The 24,892-nt window shown below is 40.6% G+C and overlaps 1 protein-coding gene across 10 annotated transcripts in view; it reads left to right on the forward strand.

The window, feature by feature from the left end:
* Nucleotides 1-24,569, forward strand: part of AFF2 (ALF transcription elongation factor 2) — a 489,532-nt gene extending 464,963 nt beyond the window's left edge. For all 10 annotated transcript variants that reach the window (XM_055375542.2, XM_055375547.2, XM_004064980.5 and 7 more), the window contains 6 exons: nt 2,608-2,744; nt 6,751-6,822; nt 7,180-7,273; nt 9,551-9,603; nt 16,207-16,397; nt 20,054-24,569. In XM_055375542.2, the coding sequence (XP_055231517.1) occupies nt 2,608-2,744; nt 6,751-6,822; nt 7,180-7,273; nt 9,551-9,603; nt 16,207-16,397; nt 20,054-20,175 (669 nt within the window). In that variant the 3' untranslated portion in view covers nt 20,176-24,569. The remainder of the gene's footprint in view (nt 1-2,607; nt 2,745-6,750; nt 6,823-7,179; nt 7,274-9,550; nt 9,604-16,206; nt 16,398-20,053) is intronic.
* Nucleotides 24,570-24,892: the final 323 nt, after the last annotated feature.

A 24,892-nucleotide genomic window follows, 5' to 3' on the forward strand; every position in this document is an offset into this window, starting at 1 on the left:
AGCTCCATTGGAGATGCCAGGACAACAGTGCCTGTGACCATTGTATAGGTGATGAGAGATTTGAAAGGCACTGGATGGTAATGCTGCTGCCTCAAAGACCAAAGGTTTTCTCTAAATGTCCTCAATTCTGTGGCACTACAGAGCACTCAAGTGCTCCTAGGGTTTGCCCTCTGTCAAAATTGGGGTTAGGGAGCATACGCATGTTCCATTGACAAGCTGTTACATGAGCTGATGAAGACTGGGATATACATAGGAGACCATGTAAATGAAATGTTTGAAGAACTGAGAAAAATCGGTACCACAGACATATATACATATGATTATGAACTAACATCACTCTACATTCCGAGGTTGTGTTTATATGTATGTCTTTCAAGGCATCACATTTGGCCTAATCCTTTTAGAATATGCATTCCCAATTGGGGAGATGCTGCCCCTATGGGGGCAAAAATTGGTTTTGGAGATGGGGTGAAAAGGTCTTAGTTATTGCAATGGGGTGTGACCCTCCAAAGGGCCACAGGGCATAAAGAGAGAATAAGTATATTTCTTGTATTAAAATTTCATTGGGGGTACGTGAAAAAATACAGTGATCCCTCTGTATCCATAGAAGATTGGTTCCAGGACACCCTCGGACACCAAAATCCTCAGATGCTCAAATCTCTGATATAAAATGGCCATTTGCATATAACCTGTTCACATCCTCTAATATACATTAAATCATCTCTAGATCACTTATAATATCTAATACAATGCAATGCTATGTTAAGAGTTGTTATACTGAATTGTTTAGGGAATGATGACAAGAAAAAGTCTGTATATGTTCAGTGCAAATGGAACCATTCATTTTTTTCTGAATATTTTTGATTTAAGATTGGTTAAATCCATGGATGCAGAACCCACGGATACAGAGGGCTGACTGTATCTTAAAAATTCCTTGGTGGTGGTGGGGGGTGATATTGAAAAAAAAGGTTGAGGAACACTTAGAGGAATGATATTTTTGCTAGGCTTATGCGTATATTAGCCTGGGAAGCACCCTTATAGTTTAAGCCACTCATTTTATGGATGGGGAAACAGTCCCAGGGGTGGGGGGCATAACTTGGCTATTAATTGGCACTATGCTCATGTAATTTTCTGTCTGGACATCAGCTACTCCTAGGGAAGAAGGAGTTTAGGCTAGGTGATCTTTACAGATCTCTCCAGCTATTGGGTTGTGAATGAAAAGTCACTTTCAGAAATCAGGATCTAAGAACAATTTCCAAATGGGAGAGCCAGTGGAGCCAGATGACCTAAGGAAATTGTCTCGTAAGGCAAAAGAGAAAGTACCTAGTTTGCATATATGTACACAGGTTTTCACAAAATCCGCTTGAATTTGATTGAAACCGATATTTCTCCACAGTAGCTTACAGAAAGAAAACCACAGAATTCCTGCAGCTCATAAAAGCTGGAGAACATTTATTGTAAAAAGTCATTTACAATAAAAGATTCTGCAGGGCCTCTAACTAATCATTTTATAGTTGTACTTAACCCTTTGCTAGAGACAGCTACTCTGCCATTTCGAGAATTGAAACTTTCACAGTTGCATAGAAAATATTTTGATAAAAGGTATACAAGAAAATTAAAACAGCTAAATCTGCATTATATTCCTTCTTTTACATAAAATACCATATTAGTGGAATTCTTACATCCTGCTATCAAAAATTGAAAATGTTAAATCCTGTTATAAAATACTCACTATAAAAGTGTCATATATAATATTCATTACACATAAAAAAGAAATCAGTATGTCTAAGTCAGTTTAATCATGACCATTATCAGGGCTAAAACCTTTGCAATAAAATTTTACCAAACTAAAATATTTAGTAGTACTATATTTTTTGGCTTTTTGACACACTATTTCAAACTATCATTTACAATGAAAGTGATGGGATTATTGTCAACAGTCATACTACAGCTTCTCATCTTTCATGACAATAGCATCAATTTGTTAATCTTCTGAGTGTGAAATTGATGTGCTCACAAAGAGTTCTAAAGCAAAAATGTATGTGTTCAGTGTCCATGAGACTTCTAAAAAGCAGCCCTTAGTTGCAAGTACTGTCTATAGGACACTACAATGAGCAGATAGTTTAGTAAATTTCATGAATAGAAACTAGTTGAGGCAATGATTTGGATTCAGGTCCACCAAAAAGATAGCAATAACAGCAACAACAATGCCACAAACCACATATGATACCCTGCCTGCATTTTTCTCTTCTCAACTAGCCTTGGTGTCATGATGATAGAACCTTAAGCCGGTAACTTCATTGTTAAGACCAATTCATACATTGTCTTCTGTATCAGGGTTTCTTAGCCTGGGCACTGCTGACATTTTGGGCCAGCTCATTCTCTATTGTGGGAGCTATTTTGGGCACTGCAGAAGTTTATAAGCATTTCTGGCCTCTGTTCACCAGATGCCCCCTCTCCCCAGGGGTGACAACTGAAAGTGTCTCCAGACATTGCCAAATGTTCCCTGTGGGAAGGGGGCAAAACTACCCCCCAGTTTCAAACCCCTCTTTTATATGAAGGAGAAAACAGAGAGTATTATCCTGACGAGTCATCTTCCTGTTTCAGTTCGAGAAATTTGGCAAAGCTGTGAATTATGCTGATGCCGCCCTCTCCTTCACTGAATGTGGCAATGCCATGGAACGCGACCCTCTGGAAGCAAAGTCCCCATACACCATGTACTCTGAGACTGTGGAGCTCCTCAGGTGAATGGCCTTTCTGCAATCATCTTCCTACACTCATTTCAGCTAGAATTAGAAGCTATGTTTTAAAAAATGTATCATTTCCACTTATTAATAATTTGTCCAAGCCATCCTCTTAGAAGTCATCATAATTAGTTCTTGCCATTTTATTAATATCATGGAAAATTTATAATTGATGGATGCTGACTTTATAAATTATCCCCTCCAGAAGTTACAATGTGAGTGTTATAATTTTCAATATTCGTAACATTAAAATGGAAATGTAGTGGGTAGAAATAAGTATAATCATTTTACCGTTTAGCATTGACTTGTCTTTTCAAAGGTGCAGTTTTATAATTCAAAAAAATGGTGGTCTCAGGATTTCTATTACAAACCATGTTTTCTAAGAATTTTTATCTTGGTTATTAAAAAGGGAGGGGCACTGTTCCAACTCAGAGTTGGTGTTTAAGGCTGCAGGTGTGGAGTAGACTTTCCATGCATCTGGAATTAGGGAAATAGATGAGGTGGTAGTAGGGGCTGGCGGTACAGATGAGAGGATGAGAATAAGAGAGGGGATATTAACTGCACACATTATTGGTTTCATTTACATTTTAAATGAAATTTTCTGGCTGTTGGTCCTGGTGGTGTAGAAATTCTGTGTTATCAAAAAATTCATAGAAGAAGAGGAAGAAGAGGTAGAAGAAGAAATAATCCATTCCGGTGTTATCCAGTGATTTGCAGATATTTGTACAATAATTTAATCCACCCCTGAATAGTGGATAAGCACCATCGTTCACTAGATGGACTAAATAATCACTTTTGATTGATTGAGTAAGCAGTTTTTTACCTGAAAAGTCCTTATGTCCAGTCCCATCTGGCTTGATTAATCAATAATGCCAGGACTGGTTTATACTATCTTGCTTGTACCTGCATTAACTGTTACAAATCCGAGGATATTTGTACCTAAATCTTCAGACAAACACTGGACAGATTTAGTGTGCATATTTTCCCAGTGACACATTCCAAAAGATAAAAAGAACTATTTTTTTTAAAGCAACTCTGCTCACATAGAATCAGAAGTTTAGTTAGAGCCACAAAAGTAGGGTGATTATAAGGGCAGCTCTAGCCTTGCCTGCTGAGCCAATCAGCCATCTTTCTCTTTGCACTGCCCTGAAATGTAGGCACTGAGAAAAGTGTCAAGTATTTCTCCTTGACTTATTTTATATACTGTGAAAAGCACCACCACCATTCTGTAGCTTTCAAGGAGAAATTGATTGCCCAGTGTCTAGTCAAACTACCTGTGATTTTCAAAGATACACAAGATGAACATACTGGCAAAAATCATAAGGATTCAAAACTGAAGGGAAACATTAGTGAACAAACACAGGGACAATTCATGCTCTCTATTCATTCAAAAATGCAAATTAAAACAAGGCACTTTTTAAATTAACAAGAAAACGTAACAATGATAATATCTAGCACTAAAAACTACAGCAAAAAAAAGGCCTAGCAGTGAACTAGACCTCTCCTATGCAGCTGATGGGAATGGAAATTGATTATTGTAAATTGAGGGCAATTTGGCATTGTGTAGGGAAAGCCATACAAATGAGTATTCATATCTTTTGATCCAGTACTTTAACTGTGGAAATCTGAGTTTTCTCTCCTGAAGAAAACAATTGTAAAGACTAGAACAAGTAATCGGTATGATGTTCAATTTGACATTATATGTAATAGCACACAATTGGAAGCACACCAAATAATAATAGAACAGTAATTACACAGTAGGACACTCAACAGAATACTTTGCAGTGATTGAAATACAACAATGACAGAGACTATGCAGACGCACTAAATATATTTATTATATGATGTTAAAATAAAATCGAGCTGCAGAATAACATGCACACTACAATTATGATCATGAAAAGTTTGTATATGCATCTGAACCAAACTGGAAGGGAAATGAAATCATAGCTGTAATAAGTGAGTGAGATTATGGGTGTTTTCCCTCTCTGCATATTCTTCTTTCTTATTTTCTTTTAAGAAGACACATGCTGTCTTAAAAATATGAAAGTAAAATACAAATTTCATTTTATGGTAAAAGTGCAACGTGAATCATTAAGTAATTTTCTTTTAATTATTCACAAAAAAGTTATTTAGGGAAAAAACATGATTTATGTTTTATTATATGCTATTTTACTTCCCATAGAAGTTTATTTCAATGAAATCTGAAAGTCAATGGAGAATTTACGAGCATTCACTTTAAAGTCAGTGTTTTTAAACTTTATTCTGAGGTAATTGTAGTTGCACATGCAGTTGTAAGAACTAATACAGAGAGTTCCTGTGTATTCTTCACCCAGTCTCCCCCAATGGGAACATCTTGCTTAACTATATTACAGTATCACAGCCTGAACATTGACATTGAAACACTCCAAAGACTTCATTCAGATTTCACCAGTTTTGTTTTGTTTCCAACTTCACCATTTTTGCATGTACCCATTTATGTCTTCTCTATGTTTTACTTTTTTTATACTTTCTGTAAATTACATGTGTGTATAATATTTTTTTAATGAGAGGAATTTCAGTTGGGAATAAAATGAGTTAAAGCAACTAGGTCTTCTGGTCCATTTAAACAATTGAAACTCCACTATCAAGTCACTTCAAATGTGGTTGCAATTAGAGGGTGAGTGTAATGTGAACATAGTTTTTAGTAGTGCAATATCATGTTGAAGAAATTTGTATTACTGTCTCCCCGACAGTATGCTGGCTACAGAGAGAGAGCCCCATTTTCTTCATTCAAGTAATTATAGTTGCTCTGAGCTCTGGGAATCTGCAATAGAAATGTATTTGTGAAAACAAGTGGGGCATCACAATGACTTGACATTTCAGTGATCCAACTGTCAAAGAAAGCTAGATTTATTACATAATAAAAAGTCCTTTGCTTAATATTGCAACAAAAGAAGGGACCCACATTAAATGTACAAGTGCCTTTCCTGGAAAATGTTCACTCAACAGAACTAGAGCAATAACCAGGAGAGCAAGGCGGCTAGAATGCTGAGGAGGCTGAGTCTCAGGGGGTGAGCCTGGGCTCCCCAGTGTTCTGCGGGGGAAGGTTGCTGAAAGCGAGGAGTCAGGCATGCCAGCTCAGTGGCCCTGCAGGCTTTCTGTCGCCGTCTTATAAATGAGAACTTTCAACTTCCTTCTGCCACACTGAACTCCATTACTTATTCTACTACAAGTACCTGTGAAATTGCATTAAAGCTCAGACAATGATTTTATGCAATGAATTGATTTTCAAGAGTCTAAATGCCCTGAATGGAATGTACTTGGCTAGAAGAAAAAAAATGGGAACTACTCAACCTTTTATCACCCCAGTGCAGAACAGTAACAATTAAGGAGAATAGAAAGACAAAATATACAAGCATCATAAATTAAGGGTGCTTAGACCTTAAAATGCTGTGAAATCGACCTTCCTTTAAAAAAAAAAAAACAAAACCACTTTCAATAGGAATATATTCAAAACCTGAGCCATTAGAAAAGACCTTTTAACTGTGTGATTGAGGTCTCCCTATGCTCATGTCAGACATAGTTATATATTATTTACCTAATCTGTCATAAACTGAACTGAAACTGACATTCTTGTCCACGTCTCATTGAAAACCAGTCATAGTATTTAGCTACAGTGTTCCTAGAAACAGTATTTTACCAGCATTGAGACACACACACACACACACACACACACACACACACACAAACTCACGGTAATTCCACAGCATTGTCCTAAGGCTCATGATTTCACTGCTTTCTCCAGAGTTCAACTCTGTATTTCACATGAGTCCTCTTATGACATTTTTATCCTCATTTTGTGTATGTTTTCGAGGAAGCATGCTTTTGCCCACATGCACCAGTCAGTCCTCTTGCCCAGAGCAAATGTGGGAATAACTCATTCAGACCATCAGAATACCAGTGACTTTAGGCATTTCTGAAGGGTAATACAGATTCCACTTTAGCTTTTCTTTTCTCTTCAAAGGTATGCAATGAGGCTGAAGAACTTTGCAAGTCCCTTGGCTTCGGATGGGGACAAAAAGCTAGCAGTACTATGGTGAGTCCCATGGAGGCCACAAGGAAATTGCTGAAATGTCATAGAAGGATTTGAAAACTCTAGATCAACTTAAGCTGCTTACCCCAGATCATTACTCTTGTTTTCCATTAAACTATTAAAGGATAACTAATGGATTTCTTCAGTCACTGACTAAACATTTACTCTCCTAATTTATACCCTTATCAAAATGGGATTTTAACGCTTGCCCCTTCCCTCTTTAGAATTTCTTTATTTACTTATGTTTCTCAATCTAACCATAGGAAAGTAACTGCAAATTGTGAATCAGCAGTCTTCTTAACAGTTTATAAAGTTTCACTAAGCACTGGCATTAACAGAAGCCTTTCCTCATCACCACAGCTACCGATGTTTATCACTCCTCTATTTGAGAATGTTTAAGCTGAAGAAGGACCATGCTATGAAGTACTCCAGATCACTGATGGAATATTTTAAGGTAATGCTTATTTTGTATAATTTATAGGATGATAAAATCACTAATAAGACACGACATGCAGGTTATCGCATGTCAAATGCTGCCAAAGGCTTAACCTCTCTCCTCCCTACTGGCCATGGCCGTCCTACCCCTCCTTAAGGGCTCAGCAAGGAGTTTATGTCTGATTTGGTTCCAGGGAGAGAAGGCATGATGGTGCAATCCCCTGACTTTTTTCCAGACTCACCAAATGACCCTTGGCAGTCTCCTGGTTGCAGTGAGGAGTATGTCACCTTTTTGCTGCTCTGTGAGGTGGGCACAGCTTGTGGCTATAGGTATGGCCAGTCTTTTGTTAAATGATAGGTCAGCCCAGGAATCTCTCAGAAGTGAGAGAAGTCACTGTGGCCACCCTGGCTCTATGTGCACGTCCACAACCCTGGAAGGCCTTTGTCCATGGGGAGTCTTGGACTGCAGTAGTTGTAATTAAAAACAACTGATTGCTTTGGTTACCAAAACAAATAAACAAAGCCATATCGTAGGGAGCTGGGGCTTTTAACTTGTAAGCACAAAAAATATAGGCAATCTCAAAATGCAATGCCAAAATTTGAGAATGAGCCCAGGTAAAAATTGCAAACAGCAACTTCATACTAGGCCTGGTCACTGTACCCTCCAACAACAGTCATGATTTAGAGTTGGGGAGACTCAATGCTCCTTCTGTTGGGCAGGTCTAAAAAGAAAAGGACATGATTTTTTTTCTTTTTTGCCAAGTGCGTGAGACCTCTTGGCTAAATCATACCAAAGTAATTGTTTGAAATGAGCGAAATTATGGCCTTATGTGAAACATGCAGTGAGTGGAAGTGCACAGCTTTATGAAGACACTGTGGCACAGTTGGGAAAAAGAGCATGTTCCCCAGCTATTATGTGGTGTGGCCATAATGCCATAAGGCTAGTATTGATGTGGGTAAAAGGGAGTCATATACAACAGGCCCTCTTCTCTTCATATGCCTACACTCTTAACTTCTGCTTTAGAAACTTCTTTACTGAACTTCAGTGGGCATCAGAATCCCCCAGAGGGCTTGTGAAACAAGAATGCCGTGCCCCAGCCCCCAGATATTTGATTCTGTAGGTCTGAGGCATGGCCCAAGAATTTGTATTGCTAATAAGTTCCCTGGTGATGCTTCTGCTGCTGTTCTTGTGATCACACTTTGAGACCCACTGATGTAATATTTGCCCTCTTTGGCCTACCCTCTATAGTTTACAGGGTATTGTAAAACTCCAAACAAATACTAAATAATTCATTCATCCAGGAGTATGTTGAGCCTTCTTGAGATTAAAAACTGGAGTCTGCAGAATGCACCTTAGGTGTGGGTCTACAAAGCTCCAGAGAAGTATTCCGTTCTCACTGGACTCCCGAAAATGCTGACTCTTTCCCTGACCCTCCTTTTGCAAAGGGGGCTGGGCTAGCAGCAAAGAGGCAGAAGATGAGCATCATTGGGGATGTAACTTCCGAGAGCAGGTCTGAGTCAGGCACAGTGCCATGAGTGTGAGTTGTGGCCATCTGTGCTGCTTGACCTTCCACCTGGCTAGGCCATTACAATGAGCCTGATACCTGTCCTGTAGTGGTAATGCTGAATGTCAGTTTTCCCTCTGATCCACAAGTGTGTGGTCTTGAAAATACAAGGAAGCCCATCCTTTAAACCAGCCCACTTCCATCAGAGGAACAAAGGCATATTTAGTATTTGATTGCAATGCAGCCCTGGACCAGTCACCTTGTTAAATAGGGAAGCTCTTTAGCCATGAGGGTTTGCATGTAAATGTAGCAAATCAAGGTGATTCCTGAAAACAAACAAACAAATGAAAATGCTGCTTGGCTCTGACACATTCTTGGATTATTAGAAATGACAGCTCACTCTGCATCCCAGGGAAAAAGTTTGCAACTGGAGCTAAAGGTGAAAAGCTTACTTGCACTCTGAAGAGCTTGTTTTGCAGAATAAATTTCAGATGAGGATAATTAAACCACTTCTTGGAGAACCGAGTCTGATTTCACTGGGCCTTTTAGTATATAAGATCTTTCATCAAGTGACTTTCATGGTCCTGATTGGAGCCCACTAATTATCCTAACCAGCTATTTTCATCGAGTGTGCGTCGTGGTGTGCTGACGTGCACATACATCCCAGCTCTGCATCCCGAAATGCTGCAATCAATATTAATGTACTCTAAATCACACTTCCATCTGTTTCTGAATTAATAAAACACAAAATAGATGTCCTTATTTCCCTTTCTCTTCTCTCTCTCTTTTAGCAAAATGCTTCAAAAGTCGCACAGATACCCTCTCCATGGGTAGGCAATGGAAAGTAAGTATTTTATGAAAATTGCTTTTTCGTGAAGATGAGTGATTCAATAGACCCCAAATATTTTGCATTGACAAGTCAGGAGTGAAGGTCAATTCTAGAACTACAGTCATTTTTGTGCATACAAAATTCCAGCCAGGCTTCGGCTAATGGCAAGACAGAAAAGTTTAAAAAGATGTGGTTCAGAGTTATTTAACTATTTGATCTTTAAGCCAAATTATAGCCATAAAAATATCTGCTAATAAGATGGCAAGCACCATGCCATTTTAGGGAGGCAGGACAAAGTTAACTCCACTGCAGTGATTTTTCAATGATTCACTCAATAATGAAAGACCAATGAAATATTCATTGATATATGGTAAGTGCTGTTTAATAAAACCAAAGGCATAATAGTGCTGAAAATGTGAAGGCACTTGCTCAGCCAATTATCCAAGCCTTCATGATAATGTTTATATTAATACTAAAATGCCCTAGCCTAAGATAGAAAAGCATCCACTATAATGCTGATTGGAGGCTCAGGGAACTCACCTGCGCCTGAGGCCTTATTTAGAGTTCTATCTGCCTGGGACAGCTCAGTCTTAATAGCAGTGGAGTAGGGGCCCAAAAACCGTTGACCTGGTGCTGAAGCTGCCCTTGGCTTACAGGGTAAGCTAAGAGGCCCCCTTCCTCTATCTGAGCTTGTTCTTTATCGCTAAAATGAAGGGGTTGGACCCAATGCCCTCGAAGTCCCACTGAAGAGATGTCTCTTATAGAGAGTGAGTTTGAATCCCAGTTCTGTGTCAGCTGTGAAGTTAGCTAACTTGCCTGAGCATCAGTTTCTCCTCTGATTCCCAAATACCCCTCACCAGCCCAAGCCCACACCCCTCAGTGATGGGAAGGGAAACTAGATGACTGTGGACATAGACCGCTTTATAACTCCAAGCTGCTTTTTCAGTTTTTCATCATTTCAAAATTCCTGCACCTCTGATCAAAATAATTTCTTCAAGAATAAAACAGTCTCTACTGCCACTTTATAAATATCTAGAAAACGTACTCCAAAAGCAACGGGACAATGAACTCTACTTTGAAATCATAAAGACATTCAGTGTGAGGGAACAGATCCATTGAAAACTACACATTAACTCAATTACTTCACTGAAAGGAAGCACTGTTTAAAATGTTGAATTAGGTCTTACTCTTACATTGACGAACAAAAGGGAAAGAGTGCTTCTCTCTTAAGAGAAAAAATAAGTTCAGAAAATAAAAATGACCGGAGAAAGGCCCAGCTCTGTTTTCTCTGAGCACAGAGTAAAGTAAGGGCAAGGGCAGGTAAGCAGCTATTAAAGAATCACTGGGGAAAAAAGCATTTTTTTAAAAAAAATCCTGAAACGAAAGAACTCAAACACAACCTAAGCTTGGGAAGTTGCATGAAAAGCCTCCTGAAATGATTTTTAAGCAGATTTTGCATGAAGAAAGCACATTCCCTTTGGTAGGCCACAGAGCTTTTGACTGAGGCAACTCAAAACAGTCACTCAGGGGTTATGTCTCGTTCATTCAGCAAATGCTTTGCGTGCATCTGCAGCACGATGGGCTGGGGACAGAAAGCTGAATTTGATATGGTCCCTGCACTCCAGAAGCACACAGTCCAGTGGAAGGAGGTGACAGGTATGAACAAGGTGCTGTGGAAGCCTAGGAGAAGGAGCTTGGGCCTCCCTGCCTGACCAGGAAGGGCTTCTTGTCTGCAAGCAAGATTATGGCCTTGTTTCTCTGTGAATGAGGGTGGTGTCCCCCATGGAGGGCTCTCACAGCACCTTCCAGGAGCAGCACCCTCTGACTTCAAAACCCTCCTAGGCTGGCTAGCAATTGGGGAAGTCAGCTGCCCAGAGGTGGTTAAGGGCTCTGCAGGAAATTATATGGAGAGATGAGCACAGGGTTAAGAACAGACATTCAGGAACTGCTTCCATGGAAGCTGGAGAAAGAAAGTGCAAAGAAGCAATTGGAAGGAGAAGCAGAAAAATCTGCTGAGTTTACAGCAGGGGCCAGGAAACTTTTTATTTAAAGCACCAGACACTATATATTTTGGGCTTTGTGCTAAGAGGTGAAACCAAGGCTACTATGTAGAAAAATATGAGAGAAAACAAATTTTCACAAAATTTTTACTGACAAGATTCAAAATATAATAACAATTACGTATAATTTTTGAAATACAAGTCTATTGGTGAGAAGAATGTAAATCTTTTTCATAACATTTTGCTTAATTGGGGTTCAAAGTTAGTGTTCCCTCTCAACAAATCGATTGCAAATGTTCATCTTTCGCAAACTATTCAGAGCTTACAGGCCATACAAAAACACAAGATGGGCCAGATTTGCTGACTCTTGACACAGGGTTCTGGAATCCACATTGTGGAGAGTTTAAAAAGGCTGAGCAACAATTTCGAATGTCACAGAGAGATAATAAAAAGAAAGAAGCTGGGCAAACATGGATGGCAGGACTTTGAGGTGACATGGTGGAATGGAAGGAGAATGAAGAGAATGGGCTTTGGAGGAAAATGGACCTGCTGTTAGATCCTGGCTTTTTGGCTCTCTGGGCTCTGTGGCCCTCAGGACGGAGCTGAACTTCTCTGAGGCCAGAAACAGTGGCAGCAGAACTTTCCCTACAGAGTTATGGTGAGGCTTGGACAGAATATTGGTGAAGCCCTGAACTATGCTTGGCACATAGAGACTGTGCAACAAATGATGGCTGCTGCAGCTACTGTTGCCATGATTACTGTTGTAATTGTTACCTATTTAAGTTAGAAAAGATAATGATCCTACCTCTAGAATTCCCACAGCACTTGGTTAGCACCACAGTTTTGGCACTTACTCCAGATTGCCAGAAAAGAATGTATTTTGCTCCTCTATTATACTCTTTGCTCTTTTGCAATAAGTAGCCATCCATCCTATCATTCCCCAAATATTTATTGAGTGCCTACCTTGTGTGAGACACTCTGCCAGGCCTTTTGTAGACATATCCCCTATCCTTATGCTATATATGCTCTTCTCCTTCTACCTTCCAGAGCACTTTATATGTAGTAGATACTAAACAAAGAATAGAAGCAAGTCATTCATTTATTCAACTGGTGTTCATTGAGAACATATACGCCAGACACTGTTCTAGATACTGAAGTATGGCACAGAGTGAAATAGACAAAAAAAAAAAAAAAAAAAAAAAAACTGCCCTCATCAAGGTCACATTCTGTTGAAGGAGAAAGATAACAACAAACATGTGGCATACTAGGTTGTGGGAAGTGTCATGGAGAAAACTGAAACAAGGAAGGCAGGCAGAAAGGGCTGCTGAGGATGGGGGAGGGAGCAGTGGTACCATGCTGAATCTTGAGTAGGGATTTTAGAGAAGGATGATGGTAGAGAAAGCCATGGCAATACTGGAGGAGTTTCTTCCAAGCAGAGGGATGGCAGCTGCCTCTGAAGCAGGAGGGAGCATGCCTGACAAGTTCAAGGAACAGCATGGCAGGGTGTGGCTTAGAGGTGAGAGGATGGTGGGTTGGACCAGGGTGGTAGTGGCGGAAGTGGTGGGAAGCATGTGCTTCTGTGTGCATGCTCATTTGCATGTGCCATGGAAATGTGGAGAAAAGGGTGAGATCTGCAAGCAGATACACACAAAGAACAGGAAGGGAAACCCCACGCAGTGATGAGAGCTAAGTCAGAGTTGGAGAGCACACTGAAGTGAGTGGGCCCTGCATCAGCCCTCTCTTAGCCACAGTCACAACTTCTTAGGCAGGTTTTCATTTAATAAGCACAAGGTAGTGTGCAGACATATGCATCAGAATATGTCAGACCTTAGAGCCTGGTGTGAGAACAGTAACAATTGAAAACAGACACTTATCCTAGCTCTTCCTGCCTCCACCACTGAGTATTTAAAATAAATAAATTAGAGAATAGTAGGGAGAAAAGTCCCCAATAACACTTCAGTGTAATAAAGTAAAAAGGGCTTTTCAAGATGTATGTGGTAAAGAGAGATGATTTGGTTTCTCCTGTGACTCCTGGACATGATTGGAAATCATTGAATCCAACCTTTTCTTGCAGTCAAGAAAAGTAAGGCCGAGCAAGGAGAAGGGATATGCTCAGGGGCACACAGCAATTTTATGGCAGGGCCAGGGCTAGAGTCCACATCTCCTGGGATTCCAGCACCTCTTTCCCTGCACCATGCGGTCTCTCTTTCCCTTTTGTTTTCTTTTTTTCTGTCTTTTTTTTGGGAGATGGAGTCTCACTCTGTCACCCAGGCTGGAGTGCAGTGTCTTGGCTCACTGCAACCTCTGCCTCCTCAGATCAACTGATTCTCCTGCTTCAGCCTCCCAAGTAGCTGGGACTACAGGCGTGTGCCACCAAGCCCAGCTAATTTTTGTATTTTTAGTAGAGACGGGGTTTCACCATGTTGGCCAGGCTGGTTTTCGAACTCCTGACCTCAGGTGATCCGACCCCCTTGGCCTCCCAAAGTACTGGGATTACAGGCATGAGCCCCTGTGCCTGGCCTTTTTTTTTTTTTTTTTTTTTTTTATGATACAGCCTTGCTCTGACTCCCAGGCTGGAGCACAGTTGTGCGATCATGGCTCACTGCAGCCTCAGTCTCCTGGGCTCAAGCGATCCTCTCGCTTCAGCCTCCCGAGTAGCTGCAACTACAGGCACACCTCACATGCCTTTCTAACTTCTTTCAACATTTGTGGCACATGACAACTTTGTCATTTTCTCTAAGAATTACAAATGAGAAAGTCTTTCTTTCTTGCCATAAATTGACATTTAAGAGTTAATGACTAACACTGGGGAAAAAGACTAGGAAATAGCTTTTGCAACCTACCACAACAAAGAAACCCAGCTTTCACTGCCTTTTTGTCATTTCACTGTCTTCTGTGCCTAGACCCCTTAGCTTGGACATCTCCTCATCCCACTCCTACCTTAAGAATAAATCTTTCTATCAAGAAGTAACGAAGTAGCTCAGAAATTATAAACCTAGCAGAAACACTCTCGAACCCATTCACACCAGACAAGCACAGAGCAAGTGTGAGGATGAACTTGCTCCCTCAGACCAGACCAGAACATACCAGAAAATAGACGGTTTGCAGAAATGGTCCAACTCTCTCCTATAGCTGTAGGCACAGCCTGTGTGAGTCTCAAGAGCATTGCAGTTGTAATTGTTCCCAGATCTAGTCAGCAGCATTTCAGCATTTTGGTATGTTACAATTGCTGTTTCCCCAAATCATCTGTATGTGCTGCCCGTCAGGGTGCACATCTGTTCTGGGAGCCACACTGGAAAACTAGAGTTGCCAACAATAGCAACTGGTAAGGGGGTGGGGTGGTGGGGCAGAAGACAGAGTTCCTTGATTGTGTGATAAGGTGTGTTCAGAGGAATAATGAAGAGATTCTTTCAAACATGCAGACTCATGGAGTCCTAAAGACATCTTCCCTCCATTTCATTTACTCACTCATTATGTTCTGTCCTGAAAAATTGATGCGTTTTCCTGGGCAGATGTTCAAAGTGTGACTGGAGGAGGATAGAGAACCAGAGGGGCACACAGACCTTGCTCCTGTGCACAGGAAGCCACCCATGCTTTAGTGACTGTTCCTGGGCAAGCCTTCAGGTTCCTTAGGTAGCCAGATCTAACCCTGGGCCCTGGAAGAAAAACGACCCCCATGCTGTATACAGCCAGCAGGTGACTCCTTGTTGCGAATATTAAAGAATATAATGAAAATGTGTGTCTAAACACTGGTACTCTCTGAAGTGGAAACTCTGAAGACTTCTTTTTATAAATCAGCATGCAGGTAAATAGTCAGCAATTAACAGCCCATCTCTGTAGCATGTCTTAAAGAATCCTAAAGAGAGAGAATACTACTTTTCCCAGCTTCCCAAATACTGCTCCTTGGGGGGCTGTAAGAATTGCACTTTGCTTATTGTGGTAACTGTATTTGGAGCAAACTGACATTGTGGTTTCCACAAAACACTTTGATGATAGACCAATATTGGACATCAAGTGTTTTCTAACTGCTGATAGCCGTTCCGGCAGCAGGTAGAGAAATCATCATAGCTCTGAGCTGTTTCTTTCTCTGAAACATCACAACACTTGTTATATGTATTCAAAGGAAGAGCTATATTTGTGGGTAGAATTAATGCCAGAGAAATATCCACCCAGCCCTCTCTGGTATTTGAAGGCAAAAGCAGTGGTGTGCATGGAGCCCTCGGTGGTGGTCAAAGGCAGTGGAGACTTTGGTGTTTAATGTTAGAAAAGAAGAAGAGTGGGCCTCATTCTATAGTCTGGCACTGTAGCTCTGGGCGGCTTGGTCAGATGAGGCAGGTATGGGGTGGTAATAATCTCTGTATCCACTAGAGCCTCTGGAAAAAGCTATTGTGTTGACAAAAGCTATTGCATTGACAAAAGCTGTAGCTGTACTGTGAGAAGAGTCAGTGGGATGTCAGAACAAGCTCCACTCTGATGGGGCTTCACATGTGTACACTATGCTAAACTTCACTCCAGCAAATGGCATTCTGATGAGATCCCAGCGTGATGGGGGAGGCCTAGAACCCCACTGTCACTCTTTCTACCAGCCTAACAAAGCTTATCTCTTTCCATTCCCCAGGAACACTCCATCCCCAGTGTCTCTCAACAACGTCTCCCCCATCAACGCAATGGGGAACTGTAACAATGGCCCAGTCACCATTCCCCAGCGCATTCACCACATGGCTGCCAGCCACGTCAACATCACTAGCAATGTGTTACGGGGCTATGAACACTGGGATATGGCCGACAAACTGACAAGAGAAAACAAAGGTATGCTCATCTGTTCTACCCATATAGCTCACAGACCATGATGGAGTTAACTTCACTTTGAAGGACTTGAGTTGTACTTGGTGGCCTTATATCTTTCTGTCTCTCTGATTTCCAGGACTTAGATAAGGGAAGACAGAGTTCGCTCAGGGCTGACACAGTGACCTATTATTCCTGAGAGCATAAAAAAGCCCGGGAATTTTGTCCTCCTTTAAAGCTTAAACTAATTTGAACTGTGATGTGTTTTGAATTTCACTCACTGACAAAGATCAACACAGAGAAACAGAGGCAAAGACAAAAATAATGGTTTACAATTAATTATGATCCTGTTGGCTCCTGTTATTATTATTATTATTATTATTATTATTGAGAGGTGAGGTTGAACTAAGGCCTTCAACCTTCAATATAATTATTAGCTCCAGTTGAGTACACGATAACGCAGCTTGCATTTGGAAGCAAGGGCCAAAGTTCAGCTAGTACTTTTCACACACCGATGGCTGGGATGAAGAATCAGGGTGCTGTTCATGATGACACTTGAACTTTGCTACAAAACAAATGCAAAGAGGACCCTGCTTTACCAGAGTGAATCCGTGGTCTTTGGTGACTCATGCTGACATCTGTGACCTTAGCTGTCATTGAGGATCACAACAAAGCCTCACTACCCTAATGAAGGTGGGAAGTAAAATTAAACTGCACATTTGTCCCAGCCATTCATTTGACTTGGCTGATTCTGGCCCAGCAGTCACAGACTGCTCCACACCAGTCAAGGTGGGGACAAATGTGGGCTACCCATTACTACTGTATCGCTGAGCATGTGGGGGGAAACCATCTCATTGGAATAGGAAGGATGCAGATTTTGCAACCCAATCATTTAAGTTTGAACCCTACCTGGGTCATGCATTACCTGGGCAACCTAGGCAAGTTAATTAAATCTGTGAGCTGCTTCCTAGCTTCTGTCTCTATAATGGACATAACGGTGATGATGATGGTGAAACTTCCCAGATGGATGATAGAGATGGGTTGAATTAAATAATAGGTGTAAAGCACCTAGTATAAAATTCTGAGTTCAAGGTAGAAATTCTACAAAGATTTATTATCTTTCCTTACTCCATAATATTATGTATCTATATAACTCAAAGATTTTGTGGCTCACAAAGCACATTCTATAATTTGAGACCTCACCCCTCAATGCAGCTATAAATTTACACTGACTCCTGGGAATATCTGCATGTATTGGTTCCACAGGTTTGTGCAGCAATTTCTGTGTGCCAGGAACTGCACTATTGCTTTATCATTTGTTGTCTCATTTGCCCTTATTTCATACATGAGGAAACTGAGGCTGTATGAGATTAAGAAACTCACCCATGTTATCACAGCTCTTGCTTGTTAGAAGCAGGAATCTAGAAGTGTCTGATTCCAGAGTCTCATTTCTTAATCAATAGGCTACACTGCCCATCTAGAGAGCAAGATTAATGACAGGTCCTCAGAGACCTTTGGTGAGATCCCGAACCAGTTATCTGAGCAATGGATAATTATTAAATTGTCTACTTTTCTACACCTCTGGAAACTCAGAGACAACTGGCCTATACAACCAGACTAATCCAGGGGTTCTAGAATTGCGAGTGAAGATAGACACATCTTAAGATTTGCCTAGCATGTCTGCCTCTGCTATTTCTCTCTTATTTTGTATTAGTAACTGGAGGGCAGTTCAATATTTATGGATTTCCTTTATCATTGCATCCATTTTCAAAATCTGTTAAAGTATTTCCTTCTAAATTAACTTCAGAACTTTCCAGGAGCAATGTGATGGCTGTGCTGATGTTAGGGTGAAATGGTGTTACTCTTGTCATTAGCACAGTGTGTCAAAGAGTTGCTAAATTCCCTGTGTCATCTTGAATGAAAACAACTCCGTCACTCCACCAGCAGAGAGAAAATGTGTCCTGTTAATGCTGTCATTGGGGTTTTCAGCGGACTGGGGAGAAGACTAGTGTGAAATCTTCTGCTCAAAGCCTGGAGTTTCATACTTTGTCATTTCTGATCTACTTAGCTTTGGGGATTCTATTCACATCTACCTTGTCTACATAGAAAAGAGAGAACTGAAGAGCTTCCCTTTTGGTTGCAGCTCTGCATCTCACGGGAGACCACCACGTATTTGCACGTTTTTTACCCAGTGGAGATGGGTGAAGTTGGTTCTCCCAGTGAAAGGTCTCCACTCCTGCTTCATACTGCCCACCATGCAGCTGCAGATGGCTTATTGTAGAAGGTTCTGGTGCTGAAATGAGCCAATGGCACTTATGCTGCCCTCTGGCCTTTGGTCTAGAAGCTTACCTGCCCAGCTGCTTATACTGCTCATTTGGAGCAGTTATTAAAATGGTGTCTAATTAAGAATGCCACAGAGAGCTTTGTACAGAATACCCAGGGAACATCCTGGCTCATGTGAGGCTCACATTCATTCAAAAATGACTAGGTCCTTAAATGTTTTCCTTAATACTGTATTACATAGGAAAATATTTTAGATGCCAGAAATAATTTACTCTTTTATCAGCAGAAATTATTTTATTGCATAGTACAGGTTAAAAAGTATCATATAATCAAATGAGGTTGACACCTAGAGAAGGATCCCATACATTATATATAACATGAAGAGTAAATGCATTGTTTGATGAAATTCCATCTGCTGAGCAATCAAGCACATGTAACCCATGCGTGGAAATCACCTTCCAAGAAGGCAGGAGAGCATCCCACGTTAGGGCAGTCTCCAGTCCTATCCCCTCACCCCACCCCCTGACACGGATTCCTTGCTGCCAGCCAGCACATAGCTGAGGCTGCTTCCTTTGCCGGAGAGCTCTCTCATAACTAAGTGCCAGGCAAATGAATTCGTACATGAAAAGGGAACATCTAGCTAGTTTTTAGAGATCATATAGTTTTTCCCACATAGTACTTCTATCACCTAAGGCAGACATTCCAAAACTCCAGTCACGCTAGTTAGTAGTGTAGCCTCAGGGCTGCCCCCTTCCCTAAGTGAACCAAGGGGAAATCAGCTGGGCATTCTTACCATTAATGTACTAGGTCAGGGGCTGGAAAAGTTGTTAAGTGACAGATACTTGCAGGCCATTTTCCATCCCCAATGAAATTGGTAAGAAGACTTACAGAATCAAATTCCTCCTAGATGTTTATTTAGCTGTGGAGGCTGACAGCTACTATTAATGTCCAGATTCATGGGCCTTGTCTAGACCATGCCAAGAAAACTCAGTAAACTCGGTTCATTTAGACAAAAGGAAAAGAGGATATTTTCAGTTCATTAACACATTGAATGACAAACAGCTTGACATTAGATAGACCATGGCTCCCTACAATTTTGTGTAGAAATACCCTTTTCTAAATATAAATGTATAATCTATGAAAACATAAATTTATTATGTACTGCAGAGTTTTTGGAGCTCACTAAAGATTAAAATAATAGGGCTTGATAAACTTGTGGAGTTTTGGTCTCCTAGTAGGCACTCTATAAATGTTTGTTGAATGAATGAATGGACAAATGAATCACATCACATTTCCATTGTCCATGTGGTTGTGGTGGTGTGTGAAAGCAGCTTCTCAATGTGGTGCATATTTTCATATCATATAAAGGCCTAACTGAGAACTGCTCTGCTTTTCAGAATTCTTTGGTGATCTGGACACGCTGATGGGGCCTCTGACCCAGCACAGCAGCATGACCAATCTTGTCCGCTACGTTCGCCAAGGACTGTGTTGGCTGCGCATCGATGCCCACTTGTTGTAGCGGGTGTTCTCAGATCTCTAGCATCACGACCCATCACTCTACCTCTACCAGCGCACTGATGGTCACTGGTGGAACTCCACTCACTCACTGGGGAAAGTTCTCTTTGGTTATGTTTGTTTTTATGCTTCTTTTGTTATCTGTAAAAAACAGAAGTCATTGTAAGTTGACACTACAACTTAAGGGCAGTGTACGTTTTATTACTTAGTCATTTTTTCTTTTTAGCATTTGATATGCATTTCTCAGATTCCACCATCTTTTTGTGCTTTATGGAATGACAGTCCCTACAATATTGTTTTAAGCCCACACTACCCAAAACAAAGAATGGGAAGCACTTGTGATAAAGACAGGCTCCTGAGAAATGCAACAAGTGGTCTTACATATACATGAGAACTTAGACACAAGGGACCATCCCCCAAACTCTACTCTTATACCCAGAAAAGAACATATTTCAGAATCTGTCAAACTTTTGTGTATCCCACGGATTCAATCTTCAGGTGAGAATTTTCATTGTCAAAACCCACTGGTTAGATGTTGTAGCAACATCATAAAATCAAGAGTATCAAGAAAATAAATGAGCATAGCAATGCTACTCTTAAAAAGATGCTATGCCACACAACCAGAGGACTTTCTTGTTAGCATCCCTTTCCTGATTCCCTATTTTGTTAATTTTAATGATGATAAGAAGAAAGGGTGACATTTATGTTGACAAGTTTTAGGCATCAGCTGGCATCTGTGTTTTTCAACTCTATTATTTGAAGTGTAAATCCTCACCTGGGGTTCTCTGTGTGCAAAGCTGTCCTTTTGAGGAACAGTTTGGTTGATGCATGCCTTAGTAGCCAAAATGCTACACTCTAGACTTACAAGTGGGAGTTAAGAGAGGTCTGGAAAGTGTCCAACAAGGAATTCACACCTCTGCCTCCTTTGCAACAACAACATTTACACAGTTGGTAAGTGGGTCCATAACTGGCAGGATTTTTAAATTGTATTTTGCTCAAATCTATGGGAACAAAAGTCAAGTTATCACTACCTAGAAGTAATAATATACAGTTTTCTTCCTAGTGGCTTGAAAATCTGGACTTCCTCAATTATTATTCACATTTTCTCTCTTATAGGTTTTCTGTTTTCTACTTTCTTTTTTCTCTTATCTGTGTTTCCTTTTCCTTTGTTTGGCTCATTAACTTTTGACTGAATTACAATTACTCCTTTTATTAAAGTCCATAGTATTGTGAATCATTTCCATGACAATTTCTAAGAAAACTCCAAACTCTCTAGATAGTAGCTAACTTTTATTTTTTTAAAATGAGTCGTGGGGTAGTGCTTCACCTTGAGATGCTTTGAAAGAGCCCTAAACATTGGGAACCATTCACCTAATTTGGAGACATTTCTCACTGGTTGTGACTACCCCCTTATGATCCTTTACATTCATTTTATGTCCCTAAACCTCACAATGTAAATATCATTTTTGATGTTCCAGCTCACCAGAAGATTCTTACACTTGGGGTAAACACTATCCATGCATTACTTACTGGTAATTACCTGCCGGTATATAATTCCATGTAGCCTTTAATATGCTGGGTTATCAAATTCTGTTCACTGAGTTATGACCAGATAAATAATAGATATGCACATGAAAGATGCAAACTTGTGTGATTATTAAAGCAAGCCATGCAGGTCCATGATAGAAACAGCAGGTGATGACTCTGCACTCTCATTGTCAAGGTTAGATATCTCCCCAGTTGCAAAACAGCCAGACTTGAGCTGTGCTCTGGTCATCTTTGAGTTTAAGACCCTTTGTTGTATAAGGCTGTGGAAGTTGTACTCCAATGGCTGAAGCCATGTTGTTAATATGGCTGATGGGAGCATCCCTGCAGCTGAATCCAGCACTTTTTATGCTCCCACTGTGGTTGAGCTTTATGTTTACAGTCTCAGCAACAACACTTATGCATCCATACACACACAAATGAAACCTGAAAGAATCTTTTCTGAGCCTCTTAAAAGAGGAAAATGATAACATTAAAGACTCTGAACACCCAAGGTTGGTGTCACATGTAAAAATTAAGCTGATGACTTTGCAGTGACTCAAGTTCTTTCTTTATCATGGTTTACCAGGTAGAGTGCCTGGCTATTACTATATAATGAAGCCCACTGGCTTGACTTGTAAGTTCAACCTAAACCACAATCCTAGACCATCATGGATTTAGGAGTAGATTCTTCTTGAAATCCCACATCCAGAAACTAGACATTAGAATGTTGAGGCAGTTTCCCAGAGAAACAAGCATATTGCCTCATGGATGAAAGACTTGTAGTTCTAGTTTCAGTGACTTGTTATATCTACTTACATACAACAGGGAGGCAAGAGGATTCTCTGTCATCTCTGGTGACTGAGTGTAAAATATGTGCCAAGTCTGCAGCACAGTGACCAAATCTGACAATCGAGCTCTGGATCACCACTTGATTATGTAGTGGACTCATTTATAAAGCAGCTTAGGAACTAATTAAACATGGAGGATGAATTACCTTCCTATCCCTTGAGATAAGACATCTTTCAGTTTCATGATTAAGAATTGTTGCTGTTTTATAGTTACTCTGTTCATCACAGTGTAAATGGTGATGCGTGTCGTAGGTGTGCAGCTCTTTGAGGGACTAAGGGATGGAGATATTCTGTCAAATGAATCTCTTCAGTATACCAGTTTGTGGGAGGGATATGAGACATGTGGATGGCAGTGAGAGATTGTGCCTCTAGATCTTGATGGAGGCTTGGTGAGACATACTTAAATAAGCACGTGGAGGTTAGAATAGAGGGCAGAGTAAAAGGAAGCTCCATCTGAGCAAGTAGACCAAATGATCTCAGCCCTGCAACTTGACCCAGGTAGGGCCACCACTACGCCTTCACTTGTCACCCAAGCTCCAACCACAGAGAGTTTGACAAGTTTGTGTTATGATGTTGGCTTGGCTTTGTATTTTTAATTAACTTTGGATTTTTAGTGGTTTTGTCATATAACTGTCTGAGTTTGGTAGGTAGGATTACTTTGAAAAGGGTTTACTAGTGTGGTCCTCCGGGTAGAATTTAGCTGTAAGCATGTTGTTAGCCAGCCTGTAGACTGTTAATTACTTAATAATCTCATTGGGAAAATACTAGTAGTTTTATATTTGGATGACATAATTGGAAAAGCAGATTAGCTGCTACTACTTTTAAAAGACTTAAGGTCGGGATGCCTTTTTTTCCATGTAAGGAAATGAAAAGATCAAAATCTTCAGGCAATAAGCAAGTTGCAAAATTAGAAACCATTGGCTAAAAATGTGTTTTGTTGAGTTTCCAAATGGATGAATTTTCATTTGGACATTACATCACTAAATTCATTAGATTTTGTCTGCATTGGAAAGATACTCTTCTAGCATATCTTTCCCAAGGATATCTAATTTGGATTCTGTTTCATGCAGATTGGCATCCTGGAGGTTGAAGTTGGAGTTTGAGGTTGGAAAATATTTTTGAAGGCAGAATCAGTTGAGTTGTGAGGGTGAAGCCTCACATACTTCTCAATAGACATGATAAAATTCACCTGCATGAGTTGGCAGGTGGGAGAACCAAACTGGATCACTGGGTAAGACTACTCAGTAAAGCAATGAACTGCTTGCTTAGAGAAGCATCACTATCCCCATTGAGAAAAATGTGTGGCAAGATGATACAGCTACACAGTATCAAATGAATGGGTCAATTCAGCGCCCCCAAATTTAATTCTGTGGGGAAAAATTATTGAGCCAGTTGTCAGTGTTCTGTTACATGACTGGCAGACTAAATTCTTCATCGTTGTTGTTATTGTTGTTGTTGTTTCTCATTTTCACTCGCACAGCCTTATTCTCATAATTAAAATCTAATTCATTTTCTCTTTAGTGTTAGTAGACTCCAACAACAGAAGTGGCATCTGTGTATTCATAATCAGCATTTACCCTGGCAGGAGACTAATCAGATAGGCCGGTCTCAGACATTAATCCTACCATCTGATATTTTTGGTGAAGGAAAAAGTATTAATTCTCTTTCCATCCTCCTCCTCAGAAATATAGAAGCCCTCTTTACCAAAATCATCACATTTTACTCTGTAACCTACCAGCTAAAAGAAAATTGCATTGTGGGGAAGGTGGAAAGGGGGTGGGGGGGGGGGGGGGTGGAGGGTGGGGAAGCCCCACAAAGCCAGATTGCAGTTCTTGCCCCTTTTTGCGTCTGACATGAGATGTTAAAGAATTATTCATAGTGCTCACATTGGGTTAGGGGACACTGAACTGCTTTTTAGATCCATGATCAGTCATCATTCTTCTAAGAGATTGGAGCTTTGCTGTTTCATTAACTGTGCAGTGTAGACTAATGGTGTTTAATAAAAATCATTCAAAATTTCAAACTCTTTTGCCAGTGACCTCAATTTTGTTGGCTCTTTGATTTGTATCAGACTTTGAGGAGGGAAGGGGGAAGTGAAGGAAGCCTACGTCCAGGCCCCTGACAGGATGCTGCAGTGGCAAGCTCAAGCTCGCCTGCCTGCCAGCAGTTGCTGGTGAGCAGCAGCATGCAGACCAGCTGTGGGAAGCCTCCTGAAGAATGCCCCAGCTGATGCTTTCAGCTGGGAATAGTTTGTTCCTATTGGGGAACTCATTGTTCTCCAGTCTCTGCAGCAGGAAGCCAGCTGTCATATTCGGAGGGAATTTCAGATGCTTTACCTTTTTGGTT

Source organism: Gorilla gorilla, chromosome X, assembly GCF_029281585.2.
Source record: "Gorilla gorilla gorilla isolate KB3781 chromosome X, NHGRI_mGorGor1-v2.1_pri, whole genome shotgun sequence".
NCBI classification, from domain to species: domain Eukaryota; kingdom Metazoa; phylum Chordata; class Mammalia; order Primates; family Hominidae; genus Gorilla; species Gorilla gorilla.